General features: G+C 57.1%; 1 protein-coding gene and 1 long non-coding RNA gene across 3 annotated transcripts; one reads left to right on the forward strand and one right to left on the reverse strand.

Annotated features, from left to right (window-relative positions):
• Positions 1-177: 177 nt before the first annotated feature.
• On the reverse strand, positions 178-8,124 carry ACBD4 (acyl-CoA binding domain containing 4). 2 transcript variants are annotated; one of them, XM_065699082.1, is made up of 11 exons: positions 7,883-8,123; positions 7,657-7,777; positions 7,486-7,570; positions 7,287-7,407; positions 4,694-4,786; positions 3,828-3,934; positions 2,891-3,041; positions 1,419-1,588; positions 1,011-1,055; positions 626-732; positions 178-521 (listed from the first exon to the last, which is right to left on the reverse strand). In XM_065699082.1, exons 1-11 carry the CDS (start codon positions 7,950-7,952, stop codon positions 500-502), a joined length of 1,092 nt encoding a protein of 363 aa, XP_065555154.1. In that variant the 5' UTR covers positions 7,953-8,123; the 3' UTR covers positions 178-499. The 2 variants fall into 2 exon arrangements, with proteins under 2 accessions (XP_065555154.1, XP_065555156.1); XM_065699084.1 differs by lacking the exon at positions 4,694-4,786 and having other exon boundaries at positions 7,883-8,124.
• A 446-nt stretch (positions 8,125-8,570) lies between these two features.
• LOC136024030 (uncharacterized) lies at positions 8,571-13,750 on the forward strand. The gene is made up of 2 exons (XR_010616732.1): positions 8,571-10,477; positions 12,823-13,750. It is a non-coding gene; the product is annotated as an uncharacterized LOC136024030 (long non-coding RNA).
• Positions 13,751-14,514: the final 764 nt, after the last annotated feature.

A 14,514-nucleotide genomic window follows, 5' to 3' on the forward strand; every position in this document is an offset into this window, starting at 1 on the left:
GAGGGGAAGTCCCCGGGGTGCACGGACCGGGACGGGGCCGGGTGCCGGTACCGGAGACGTTGGCTCTAGAGGAGAGGCTGGGGCCAGGCAGTGAGGAGCCAGGCAGCTGCTCTGTGCCCCTGCCCAGGGCCCAGTGGCAGCCACCTCTCCCCACAGCAGGGCAGCAGGCACCGGGGCTGGACTGAACAAGCAGCTTTAATTGAGGCAGGTTCAAATGTCCAAGCACTTCATGGAACCAGTCTCTGGGGACGGGGTAAGGGGCCATCCCCTGATGCCCACCTAGCGCCGGAGCGAAGGTCTGGTAAGCAGCAGGACCGTCTGTGTGCAGCAATGATGACATCCCGGGGGATCCCACACCCCAATCCCTGTGGATGCCGGTGCCAGCGGTGCTGGTGAGGCCCTGAGCGTGACAGTTGCGATTGGTGGAGCACAGTGGCTGCTGTCCCTCGGGGCCAGGATCCAGCCTGCAGGAGGCCCTGGCCTGTGCCAGGCGATGCCCTCATCGACTGCGTGGTGCTTCCCTGGCTCAGCAAAGCAGGATGAGGAGGGAGGGTGCTGGCACCCTGGCAGGGCTGTCCTGCACCCCAATCGGGGCCAGTGATGGCAGTGGGGATACAATGGTCACCTCTTCCTGCCCTGCCAACGGTGCAGCAGCCACTGGGTGACGAAGGGCCAGGTGACGAGGAAGAGTAGGGTGTGTGGGGAAACGGTCAAGGGCCATGGGGATGGTGCCTGGTGAGGGGACAGAGAGAGTCAGGGTGGAGAGGGGTCAAAGGTGTCACTGGGGTCACCAAACATCCCCCAGCCCTCTGCCAAAAGGCAGGTGGTAGCAGGCTCCTGGCACTGCCTGGCCCTTGTCACATCCACTACCCTGTGCACATCTGGCACCAACACCATTGGCCCCAGTGCCCAGGCACTGAGGACATGTCCACAGGGATGTCATCTGCTCCCCAGCTGATGGACCCTTCCCTGACCTGTCCCCAGCATTGCATCCCCTACCTCCGACTCACCTGCAAAGCAAGCAGCTGGCTGGGCTCGGTCCCAGCTGCATCCCCCTGCAAGACAAGTGATGGTTTGTTGGGGCAGGTGAGGCTGGAAACCCCTTTCCAGCCCCAACACCCCCATGAGAGGGGGGAACAGGCCAAAGCCAGCCCACTCCGGGCTCCTATGAGAGACCTGATGGTGCAGCTGGGCTGGGACCCCAGGGACAATGGAAATGATGGGGGCAGTGGTTCCCTGCCTGTACCCTTGGGGCAGATCAGAGCAGCACCAGCCTCTGCCCCACTGGGTTGTGTGACGGAAGCCCGAGGTCTCTCCACTCTTTGGGCATCCAGGGCTGCCTGTTCAGGGACAGGCACCCAGTTTGGCCCCACCACCCAGTTGGTGTGCAGCAGCTCCCCGGGTGTCACAGCACACACCTGAGAGGAGGTGAGTGTCTCCAGCTCGCTGAGGCGCTCCAACACTTGCTGCATGTCATCCTGCAGGGCTTGCACCGTGCTGGCCACACAGGCATCCAGCTCCACCAGCAGCCTTGGGCTGAGCTCAGGGGTGCTCTCGGTGTCCTGCTTCCCCCCAGCCAGCCAGAGACCTGTGGGGTACACAGATGGGCGCTGCTCAGCAGTGGTGGGGCAGGGACAGTGTGTGCAGGCTGAGCACCCCTAGGACCCCCAAGCACATGCTGTGTGTGCCGTCACCCAACATGAGCAACGGATCATAGAATTACAGATTGGTTTGGGTTGAAGGGACCTTTAGATCATCCAGTTCCAACCCCCTGCCAGGGGCAGGGACACTCACACTCACCATGTTGACCAAGGCCCTGTCTAACCTGGCCTTGGACACTGCCAGGATCAGGTCAGGCTGCCAGGCAGACAGAGCAGGGAGCTCCCAGCCCAGCCCTGCTGCCCACATCCCCATCCACCAGTCAGCCCCAGGCCATCATGTCCCCCTCAGCGTGGTGGTGGTGGCAGTGAGTGACCTCCAGCACAGTGGTGCATGTGGGCCACGCAGGATGTGAAGGCAGGATGCCAAATGCTGCACTGCTGCCTCCCTGCCAGGCCCCAAACCAGCCTGGCTGCACTCTGGCAAATACCCGATAACCCATGCTATGAGCAGGACACCAGCAGGGGCTTGTGCCAGCCCCATATAAACACCAGCATCTGAGGGACAGCCCAGCCTGGCTCTGTCAGTCTCGGTACAAGTGAACTCCCATGGTCAAGCAGTTCAGGATGGTCTGCACAAACATTAATGGGGGCGAGATAATGGTGAGAGAGGTGGGCTGTGCCCTGCTGTCCCCTGGGTAAGGGTGGCCAATGCCATCCTGGAGCAGAAAGACTCCAGGGTGTGTCTGGGGATTGCTGCAGAGCTTGGCAGAAGGCTTATTGTCCCATCTCCACAGCAGAAGAGTGTGGGGCCTGGTTGTCCCCAGACATAAGCAGCAGCAGTGAGTGGTGTTTGGTGAGTGGTACCAAAGGAGCAGGGTATCCCCAGGACCAGTGCTTCCAGGAACACAGTCCAACATCACCCAGTCCCATCGCAGAAAAGTTGGTGGGCGCCCACCAGGGACCACAGGCAGGAGCTGGGCACAGGCAGGCAGGGCTCTGTGCAGCCTGAATACTGCTGGGGAGGAGCCAGCAGAGCATCCTCCAAAACAGCACAGGGATGTGTCCTACAGTGATAACAACAACAAACTGCTTGGAGACCAACGGATGAAGAGACAGGATACTCAGGACTTCTTGCAGCTACTGAACAATCCACCCCTGGGTGCTGGAGCCAAGGTCTGTGCCCCGTTGGGGCCTAATTTCTCTGCTCCACCCCACATAGCCCCTGAGGTCTGACCCTGATTGCTGGGAGGTGGGGAGGGAGCAGTGAAGGAGCCAAGGGCTGCACCCACCTTTCTTGGACCCAGGAGCTGCAAGCCCAGTGCTGCTGGTCCCCTCTAGTCTTCTTCTTTCACCCTGCTCCCCTTGCCCAGCGCCGGGGGGAGTCAGGGGCTCAGGCCCGGCCTGGCCACCGTTCAGGCAGAGCCCCAAAGGCTGCCCAGCCTGCACAGGGGAGAGAAAGGCCCTGAGCCTCCCACTCCCCTCTCTGGGGGCTACAGGGCACAGAAACTGATGCCAGGGCAGTGGTGGTACCTTCCCCCATGCCCAACAGTGGCAGTTCTGGTGGTAGAGGGTGTGTGTGTGGGGTGTGAGTGAAGCCAAATCTCACTGCCAACACCAGTTAGTGCCTGGTTTGGGAGGTGACAGAACTCTAGAGTAGCAGAGCAAAGTGAGGCACCTGGGCTTGAGGCGGCACAAGTGCTCCAGGGAGAAGACAGGCAACTGGGTGGTTCCCTCCCTCCTGCCCACCAAATCCACTTAGCCTCTCCACAGCACCTCGAGTGCTGAATGCTGCTGGTGTTGGCCAAGCTGCTTGGTAGCAGGGAGCAGAGAGCAAGCGGCAGGGGTGCAAGCAAGGTGCAAGGTGCCCACACCAGCCCCACTTGTGGTTACTGGCCTCAGTCAGCCCTAGCAGTCCACCAATGCCACACTGGAGTCTCACCGCAGGAACAAGAGTTGCTGGGGCACACTGACGGCTCCTCAGCCTCCCCTCAGTGACAGAGACAAGGTTTCAAGAGGGACACAAAGCACAGAGGGAGCAGTCATGTGGCCCCATAGGTTTTGGGAGTCTCACAAGGCTCGCAGGATGGAGGTGCCAAGCAGTGGCACAGTAGTGCCGTGGCAGTGGGCAGAGGTGGGGGAGCAGACAACAGAGGTCTGTCTGTGGAGTACAGGAAGGGCAGGGCAGGAAACAGTGCTGGACTTCAGCGCTTCCCAGCTCTCCATTACCTGCTCAGGCTCCATCTGCTCCACGGTATCGCAGTACACATCCCCCTCGGAGTCACTGGTCGCCTGGGTGCCCTCCAGTGCTGCAGTGGCAGGAGCCAGCACCCCTCCTGGAACAGAAGCACATGGCTCAGCTGAGGGCACAGCGGTGGTTCGGCCATGTCCAAAGGGCAGCTGAAGCTCAGCGCAGCCGCAAGGCAACAAGTCCACAAGCGGGCAGCATGTGCATGCACAAGATGAGGCAGGAGGAGAATGACACTGAGGCACAGAGGAGGAAGGAACTGGCTCTGTTACTACCACCCGGATCGTGGCCATGACTCCAAGGACCTGATTCTCCCTCCTCCAGCCCACGGCGTCACAGAGCCCTGCTTGTGGCATGCACTTCCCAACACAGTGTCACTTTAGGGTGGGCTCCTCTGCCCGCGTGTGGCTCCTGCCTTTGGAGAGGGCTGCCAAAACTCTGGCACAGGGGTGAGCCCATCTAGCAGGATCCAGGGCCCTCGCTGCTCTGGCAGGGAGCAGGTACCATTCCCACATCCCCTCTGGGAACCTGGACCTTCCAGGGCAACATTTTCCCAAGTCCATGGGGAAACACCCTTGCCTTCTCACTGGAACTTAGCAGAATCAGGCCCCTCTACACAGATAAGAGCAACACAGAGTCAAACCAACATGCCCAGGGTTATCCCGGCAACAAGGACAGCACCAAGAGCAGGACTCATGAACACCTCCAGCTCACTGTGACTCAGGCAGTGCCTGAAACACTGGTGGGGTCAGACCAGAGGAGACTGAAGCCAAGACCCCTGTGGGCAGAGGGAGGTCAGCGAGTCTTCCACGGGTCTCTGCTGGGTGCTTGCCACAGGGAGACCAACCTGGCACATGCTGCTCATTCTGCTGCTCCCTGGGCAAAGCATCTTCGTGGTGCTCTGGGGCCAGGCTGCTTGCTGGGTCATCCTGGCTGGGCTCTGCAGAGGGGAAGGGCAGAGGGGAGTTAAAGCCTTCTGAGTGACCCTTGAGCACAGGCTCTCTGTGACCCTGCCAGCATGGCTGGAGGACACACGGATGTGGGGACACCCTCCAGGCCAAGAGCCCCCAGAGACATGCAGCAGCTGGCAGAGACAGAGAGAGACTGGCTCTGTCTACCAGCAGCCCAGGAATCAAAGTGAGCTCCAAGAGTCAGCAAGGTCTACCCCATCTCACCCCGCTGCGGTCCCCTGATTAGCCACAGCAGCAGGCAGAGGGACATGACCAACAGCTGAGTGAACACCAACAGGTGACAGCCACTGTCCTTGTCCCCTAGCAGGGCACAGGGCACACACACGGTAACAGTTTAACACAAGAAGCTTTGGCTGGGAGAGCCTTGCCCAGCAGCACACACCACCATCAAAGGCTTCCAGCAGGCAGCAGCACTCCAGCTTGTGCCTAGGGCAGCTCCCTGCCTGGGATCCAGCCCTCCCCACCTTAAGCCCAGCCCCATTTCCAGCACCCAGGACTTTGCTCCCTGCTCCGGGCCAGGCAGGTATGTGGTAATGCTGCTCTGCCTGCACATCTCCACTATTCTCAACCTGCCATTCCCATCACATCAGGCCTGTGCCCGTGGGACTCCTCTAAGAGCCCAGCCCAGGCAGGGAGCACCTCAGGGAACATGGGCAGCTCCCACTCAGCACAGGACTTAGCACCAGGGCTGCTCTGCTCATGGACTGTCGCTGTTCCCAAATTCCTCCCTAGTGTGCACTGGGATCCACAGACCTGGGTGGGTGCAGGCGTGGTCCCATCACCTCACACATCATTGCCAGGACAAGCCTGGCTCCACCACCAGCCCCCTGTGCCCACAGGGCTGACAGAACAGCACTAGGCCCGTGTGTGATAGGCCTCATCACTGGTTCCCAGCTGCTTCAGTCCTGGCCTATGTATAACAAGACACTGGTGAATGCTCCACTGACTGGAGAGCCATTAGGACCCTGAACCACTCATGATTTGGCTTCCAAGTGCCACTTCATGGCTTGTTGACTTTGTAACTAAACAAAACCAAACCTGCTCAGACTCCCACCACACAGCACCTCTGTCTCTCAAAAGTTCTGAAGCTGCTGAGGGCCCCTTCTGTGCTCTCACCTGCTGCAGCGTCTAAAATCCCCTTTCTCCTTTAGATTATAGGTAACAAAAGCTGCAATTGTATGAAGTCATAAGGCGAGTTTGAGAACCCTTCACACCTATCACTCAACAACTTAAGAAGTTCAGTGGTTTAAACCACCATTACAGGCTCCTCCGGCTCATTGGCTCCACAGACGCTACCAAGTTTAGGTTTAAGCAATAAGTGACACTGGAAGAGGATGACACTCCCAACTGGGTAACAACCAGGAATTCAGACCCAGGTTTTAGATTCCAGAGAAAAAAATAAGACTGTTTGCCTTTTAAAAGGATGCAGCATCAAAATAGAGAACAAAAGCACCTGGGTACCACAGAAAGGAACAGCCACCCTGAGGCCAAGCCTTATAGAATCCCTGTTGGATGCAGGGGGTGGCAGTACCTGTCAGACACACAAGAGATGCCTGGGGACAGGCAAGGAGCGAGTATAGTTGTCAGCACTCTTCCAACATTAGCAAAGCACTGACAGTTTACACACCAACTGCAAACATACCCTGAAAGCTCATCTGCTGCTGAGCTCATCTACTGGAGATGCGGCACAGTCAAACCTCAAGGCATGTGACCAGCAGGTTCACTCCGTGGTAGCCAACACCTTTCTGAACTACCACATCCAGCCCTTCGCTCCCTTGGGTGCTTCTCACAAGTCAGATACACTGAGGACTGCCCTGCTCCGGGGGTTGGACAGGTCCCCAGACACCTCCCAGCATGAGGCAGCAGGCACAGCCATGGAAAGAGCCGGGAAGGACTCTTCTGTAGGACAAAGCAGCCCCAGCAATCCTGTTTCTCAACCCCAGTTTCTCCACATCCCCTCTGCTGCTAAAACCGGCTGGCCTATTTAAGTGTTTACATCAGATGACCGGACTCCCTGTACACAGCCCACCCTGCCCGGAGGTGGACCAGTGCCAAGAGGAAGCACAGCCTCCCTGCTGCAATGCTCCGTGGGAGCTGATCCCCTGCACTGCTGTGTACAGGGACTGTACAATGCCAAGGGGCATTTGGAAGCCAGATCTTAAGTTGTCGACTCAAAGTTTTGTGGAGAGAAAGCCCAGACTGAAGAGACCGTGTCACTTGAAAAGCCACTTGCGTGGTGGTGACCAAACAAGCACCTCAGGAGCAGTTGTACCACAGCAGGGGAGTCAGTGGGATGTGGTGCATCCATCCTGTGTCCCCCTCAAGGAGCAGGATGAGCACAGCCCAGAGGTGATGGCCGTATCGGTGCAGAAGCAGTGAACAGCAGGAGCGATGTGCCACGAGAGAAGAGTATGGCACGGAGCTGAGGGATGTGCTGGGGTCAAGCGGGGCACAGCGGCTCCCACTCACCCCCTTTCCTCTTGAAGAAGGCCTCGGGGGGCCGGGGCATGTCATGGATCACCTCATAGAGCGGCTCGAAGTACCTGAACATCTCCTCTGTTGTTTCATCCATGGGCACCGTGTCAATGACCTGGGGAGAGACAGACGCAGCTTGGGACGGACACCCTTGAGCACCCAACCCCAGCCACTATAGCCCCCTCCCTGTTACCTTCTGGGCCACCTTCTTCATCTCAGCCACGTAAGCCTCCATCGCCTCCTCCTTGGACATCCTCCCCAGGCTGTTCCAGGCATCCCTGCGGGGCAACAGCAGCCGTGAGGCAGGGAGAAGCGGACAGAACCGGGTCCGAACCGGGCCACGCCCTAGCGCCGGAGGCCTTACCACTTGTACCGGCCGATGGGGTCCCAGAAGCCGGGCCTGGGGCCCTCGCAGCGCCCCGCCGTCGCCTGCTTGTAGTAGCTGTAGAAACGCAGCATCTCCTCGTAGGAGGGTCGGTACGAGCCTGCGACGCGACACAGCCTCAGCGGAGCCGGGAGTGGGCTCCAGGGGTTGGGGCTGCTGCAGGCGCTGCTCCCAGATCCCAGCCCCGTTACCGGCCCCTACTCACCGCTCCGGGGTAGCCCCTGGATGACCTGAACGGCGGCGAGGAACTGCGCCCGGCAGCCAGCGTTTTCCATGGCGCCGGCACCGGCAGCGGTACAGGCCCCGGTGCGTGTCCCTTCTCCCTGAGGGGAGAGCGCGGGAGCCAATCAGCCCCTGCCTTCCATCGGCCCCCTCCGCATTGATACCAATCAACGCGCCGCTTCCGGAACGGGCCACTCTGCCCCTTTCCTACCCCTTAGCTCCCGGCGCACAGGGGCCAGTGGTGCGCGCGCGCCCCCTGCTGGATGAATGGCGAGCGTGCCGCTGACAGGGGAGAGAGGGCCGGGTCCGCCGCGGCGCCCCCTGGCGGGCTTCCTAAGGAGCTGCAGCGCAGAGGGAGGTGCACTGGGACCGGGACAGCGACTGCACCGGGACAGCGACTGCACCGGGATAGTGACTGCCCCGGGACAGCGACTGCACCGGGACAGCGACTGCACCGGGATAGTGACTGCCCCGGGACAGCGACTGCACCGTGACAGTGAGTGCACCGGGACAGTGAGTGCACCGGGACAGTGACTGCACCGGGATAGTGACTGCCCCGGGACAGCGACTGCACCGGGACAGCGACTGCACCGGGATAGTGACTGCCCCGGGACAGCGACTGCACCGTGACAGTGAGTGCACCGGGATAGTGAGTGCACCGGTACAGTGACTGCACCGGGACAGCGACTGCACCGGGACAGCGACTGCACCGTGACAGTGAGTGCACCGGTACAGTGACTGCACCGGGATAGTGAGTGCACCGGGACAGCGACTGCACCGGGACAGCGACTGCACCGTGACAGTGAGTGCACCGGGACAGTAACTGCACCGGGATAGTGAGTGCACCGGGACAGCGACTGCACCGGGACAGCGACTGCACCGGGACAGTGAGTGCACCGGGATACTGACTGCACCGGGACAGCAACTGCACTGGGACAGTGACTGCTCCGGGACAGTGACTGCACCGGGACAGTGACTGCACCGGGACAGTGAGTGCGCCAGAGTAGGGCATCAGGTCAGTCCGTCAGATTAGTGCCCTGGGCAAAGGAACAGTATACCGGGACAGTAGGCACACCAGGACTGGGACAGTGCACTGGGACAGTGAGTATATCGAGACAGTGCACGAGGATAGTGAGTGCATGGGGACAGCGGGGGCACCAGGACAGCACACCAGGACAGCGCCAGGACAGTGGTGCAATGCACATGGACAGTGCACCGCTGTAGTGCTTCAGGAGAGTGCAATGAGACAGTGCACAAAGATAGTGCTCCAGTATATCAGGATAGTAAACAGTGCACTGGGCAGTGCACAGAGACTGTGAAACTGGTACAGTGCACTGTGACAGGATAGTGCGCCAGTGCACCAGGATAGTGAACCTGTGCACTGGAACAGTGCACAAGGGCAGTGTAATGGGATAATGCACTGGGACAGTGCACTAGGGCAATGCACCAGGACAGTGCACAGGCACAGTGCACTTCCAAACCAAATAAACCCGTGGTTCTGTGACAATCACCCAGGAAACCGGGGCCATGCATGGGGACATTGGGACCACATGCTATGACATCAGGACAATGCACGAGGACAGTGCACCAGGCACGGGGACAGTCACCGGGCCTGCATAGTGAGGATCTTGGGGGAATGCACTGGAGGACTGGAACATTGCACTGGGATATGGGTGACATGGGAACATGGGTGATCTGGAGGTACAAGGTGCTGTGAGGATGTAGGATGTTACAGGGTTCCCAGGGAACCACCCTAATCCAGACTCACCCAGTGCTGGATGCTGGGATGAGGATGCAAAGCAGCTTTCAGCAGCCTCATGCCATGCTTCATCATCATCTCACACTCCTGTTTTCCAGCATTTGGGGGAATTTCCTTTATTCCCACACCACAGATCCCAAATCCAAGTAGGGGGACATTCCTTCCCAAATCCCCTAATTCCCATCCCATAGCCCCTGGGGCAACGTTTCCTCTACATGGAGAATGACTTTAGGAACGCTGTGCAGCTGAGTGTGCTAAGCGGACCACAAAGCGCTGGTGTAGGTAGACCAAAGAGAACAAACAGACAACGTTTCTTCCTCATGGACTGTCTAGAACAGGATGTTATGAGAACAGAAGATGTCTTGTGATTAACTGCAATATAAACATAGGAAAATATAGCCTGTGCTATTTGATGAAGAGTGGTGATTGCTCAAGCGATAGCAGAGCTTGCTAAACTAAAGCAAATGTTAGCTAGAGGCAATAACAAGGAAGTGGTAGTTGAAAATGGTGATTGGGTGACCTTTACATGAAAGTATGTGTGGCAGTCTTTAATTGGTTATGTGCTGTAACGCCCTTGAAAGACTAAAGTATATAATCACGTGGTGAGTGCTAAATAAACAATTTTGTACCTCTGTTCTCAGAGTCTGTGTCTCCATACACCACAAATGGCACCCAAACAGGGAAATGAAGATGTGAAGAGAATTGCAGACCGAAGGTAGCTGCAGAAGCCCGGTGGTGTACCCCATTTGGCTGTACAGAAGGAACAAGCTGAAGTAGAGGATCCTCGTAAGATTCATCACCAGTATCTGGACAGCTAAGGTGAGCAGCCATGGGTAGATAGCCTGAGGTATTGATTCTAAGTATGGTTCAAGGTGCAACAAAGGAGCAACACCTCCATAACAATTTGCTGCAGTGCATTCTGCCAAGACAGGACTTGAAGGTAGCCCAGCTGGACTTAGTTAGACTATAGATCTGGATCAGAGATCATTACCCCTGGTTTCCACCAACCAACTCTTATGATTTGACTCTGTGGCAGCAAGTGGGAGAAGAGTTGCAGACAGCACAGATAGCGAAGCCTGACTCCTTAATGGGACATTTATTGACCTGGCACTTGGTTTATTCAGCCTTGTGAGCTTTGCAGCCAGCGGAGCAGGTATTGCAGGATGCGGCAGCTTCTAAGCCTGATATGGCGGAAGTGGCGGAGGGACTGCAGTCTTTTGAACTGCTTGGCCCTGATGCAGGCCCAGCTCCCCCACTGGTGGAAAATTCTGATGAATCATAGGATCCCTTTGATCCTGGACTGATTGACCCAGGGACAGAACCTGACCTATACCCACCACTGACACCTGTGAAAGTTTTGGCTGCTACGGCTTTTCACTGCTGATGAAATCCTGCAACAGCAACCTAAATGCTTATCCCAGTCCTCTGTGGCATGCTGCCCCTCTGCTGTAATGGGAAAAGGAACATGGTTCTGGTGTTTTGGACAAATGTAGAGAGGAGGCATTACAACGCGATGAACTGCAGCTTTTGCAAGCCATGCCAGGCATCTGTAGACCCAATCAGACTCTTGAGTCTGGACACTTACCTTGTGATGTGGTGAAAGAAGTGCAGAAATCTGTGAAAGAATATGGTTTGCAAGCATCTTGATGAATTTGCTGCAAGCTGTAGGAGAATCGTACACCATGACTCCCTTAGACTGGAAATCTCTTCTGCGCCTTGTACTGTCGGCAGCACAATACTCAGTATGGTCAACTGAGTATCATGATTGAGTAGTAGCACAATCAATGGATAAACTGAAGAATGGTGTGGCAGTTCGGCAGGGGGAGTTGTTGGGGGAGTGCCAGTATGCAACAGCGGCAGCTCAAGTGGCTTTAAACCGTGATGTTTTTACCCAAGCAAGAGATCTTGCCATTAGGGCGCTCCGTAGGCTGCCAGATCTGAGTAAAAGGGAGATCTCTTTTGCAACAGTCCGACAAGGGGCACAAGAACCCTATGTGCAATTCTTTGATTGGTTGCAAACAGCCACACAGCAGCAGATTGATTCCCCTGAGGCAGCCAACTTGTTATTTTTTCAACTTGCTGTCGAAAATGCTAATGCCGATTGTAAGCGAGCAATAGCTCCATTACAGAATCAAGTTAAAACTGTAGCTGATCTCATAAAAGCCTGTCAGAATGTTGGGTCAGAGCAGCATAAAGCTGAGCTGTTGGCAGCGGCTCTAACCCAGCAGCTGACTGTTGCTAAGGCAGCAGTGGAATGTTTTCTCTGTGGACAGGAGGGACATATCAAGAAGGACTGCCCCCATCAGAATGGAAGAGGTAGGAGTTTAAGAGGTGGAGCTCAGGCCAGAGCTCCCACTCAGCTCTGTCCTCGATGCCAAAAGGGATATAACTGGGGCAACCAGCTCAAAATTTGACAAATTTGGTAATACTCTGCCAGACCAGCAGTCAGAGGGGCACAAGGTCTGGTGCCCTGAGAGCAACCAACAGGGCCACCTGGCAAAGCCCACAACCCCACAGCTTGAGTAGCCAGTCTGCGAGATAATGCATCCCAAATGGAATGCAATCTGGGACCACCATCATGCCATGACAGGAAGTGCTGGGTTGGAGCTGGCTACAAGCCAGTGTACAACAATCTTAGATCAGAGTGTACATTTGATACCCACAGGAGTGTTTGGGCCATTGCCTGATGGTCTGTTCACCTTGCTAATTGGTAGATCCTCCAGTTCCAGAGAGGGCTTGTTCATTCTCCCAAGGGTGATTGACTCAGATTACATGGGGGAAATTAAAATTATGGCATGGACACCTACACCCCCCTGTACAGTGCCTGCTGGGGAACGTATTGTGCAACTAATCTTACTTCCTCACAGTTCATCCAACACCGGCACCCTATTTCCCCAGTATAGCTCAGTCCTAGTGTGACCCCCCATTCTCCCAGTATAACCCATCGCAGCCCCAGTATGACCCCCTTTCCCCAGTATAGCCCAGCCCAGCACAAGTATCACCCCTGTTCCCCCAGTCTGCCCCAGTCCCCTTACACCCCACTGCAGGATGGCAGCTAAGCTGGAGCAAGGGTGAGTACTCTGGCGAATCAAACTGGTCCCTGCATCTGGGGTGACTCTGGTGGCCAGGGTGGCCATGGTAGCAACACCACCTCCCATCCGTAGGCTTCAACCTGCACTGAGACGAGACGCTGAGCTTCGAGCTGTGGGCACCAGACCTGGAGCTGCTGCGCTTCATGAGGGACCACAACAGCACCTCCTGCAGTGACTTCATGGGGCAGTCCACACGGCTCATGGCCAGCCTGCAGGAAAGTGGGTGCCCTCCTGCTGCCCCCTGGGGGTGGGGACGGGCCCCTGCCACCCACTCAGCCCCTGCTTTTGTCCCCAGGGTATCAGCACATCCATCTGCTCTCCAAGGATGGCATGTCCCTGTCCCCTGCCACACTCTTTGTTCACATTCAATGTAAGAGCCTGTGAGATCCCAGCTGGAGGGACATTGTGTTCCTGTTTAGGGGACAAACTGCTCCTCCATGGGGTGGGCACCATCCTGTGCTACAGACATCCCACTTCCGGTGTGGGGACAGCCTGGGGGTTTCGCTTGTCTGGGCGTGGGGACACAGCGGGTAAGGAACCCCCTCCATATCCCATGTTGCCACTCCAGGACCCAAAGGGGGTAGGGGAGCCCCCCCCATGTCCCCTAATGCCACTCCATCTGCTAGCCCATATGCCCCACTCCTCCCCTCCCTGGCTATGACCCTGAGTGGATAGGGATGCTGTGACAATCACGACAAGGTGGCCAGGCCATTGAAAGCCCAGAACAGCCCTTGGGGGAAGGGGGGAGTGAGATGGGTGACAGCAAGCCCCAGATGTCACCAAGACCTGGATGTGCTTGATCTCAGCCCCTCCTTGGCCTACAAGGACGGTGCCATTACCACAAGGTCCCCAAGGCCACCATTCAGTCCCTGAGGGGACCCTGCCACCACATGCCTTACTATACCTATGACTTGGCTGGGGGCTGTTCTCCAGCACCAGTGACAGTCACAGATTTACAACCCACTGTTAGCCAGTCAAATAAAGGTTTTATTTTAACAGAGCCTGTCCCAGTGTCCCTGTCACCTCCCAGTGCCTTTTGGGGTGGGAGTGGGGAAAAATGGCTGAGGTTACTCTCCATACACAGCACTGCCCAGGGAGCTGCCCAGCGCCCATGGATGCTCATTGGAGCAGCCCCCAAACCTGCCGAAGGGACAAGGAGACACTCCCCACCCACACCCAGCCTTCCCCAGCCCAGGACAGCAGGGAGACAGGAGGGGACAGAGGTACTTGCATAGGTGACACAGGTCCGAGCAGAGGGGATGCAATGGAATTGCCGTGGGGACATGACGGGCTCCTGGTTCCCCACGAAGGCCCTGCAGGTCCAGGCTGGGTGAGCAAAGGCCCTTGGTGTCCGTGGTGTGCCATAGGGCAGGATGGGGACACGGAGGGACAGGGGATGCATAGATGGGTCTTGGCCTTGGTGTGCAGCTTTAGAAACCTCTGGCTGGGAGGGCAGAAGCATCTTGGAGCCCTTCATGGACACAGTTCATGTAATGGCAGCAGGTGGCATGCTGCCTGGGTGCTTGTTTCCCAAGGTATCTTGATGGGATAAAGCTTTTCCGTGAAAGAAAACATCTTTACCTCGGAGGTTCCCATAGCACAAGGTAATGAGCCTGGTGGAAGAGCCACTAGGGTGCCTGGAGAGGCTGAAGCCCCAAGGCGACGCTGATTGTGCGTTGGCAGGGCAGTTGCTTGCATGTGTATCCATATTTCCATGCATCCGAAGAAAAGCAGCTGAGCAGAGAGCCCTGAGGTGTGGCAGCA

This window comes from Lathamus discolor, chromosome 20, assembly GCF_037157495.1.
Source record: "Lathamus discolor isolate bLatDis1 chromosome 20, bLatDis1.hap1, whole genome shotgun sequence".
Taxonomy (NCBI): Eukaryota; Metazoa; Chordata; class Aves; order Psittaciformes; family Psittacidae; genus Lathamus; species Lathamus discolor.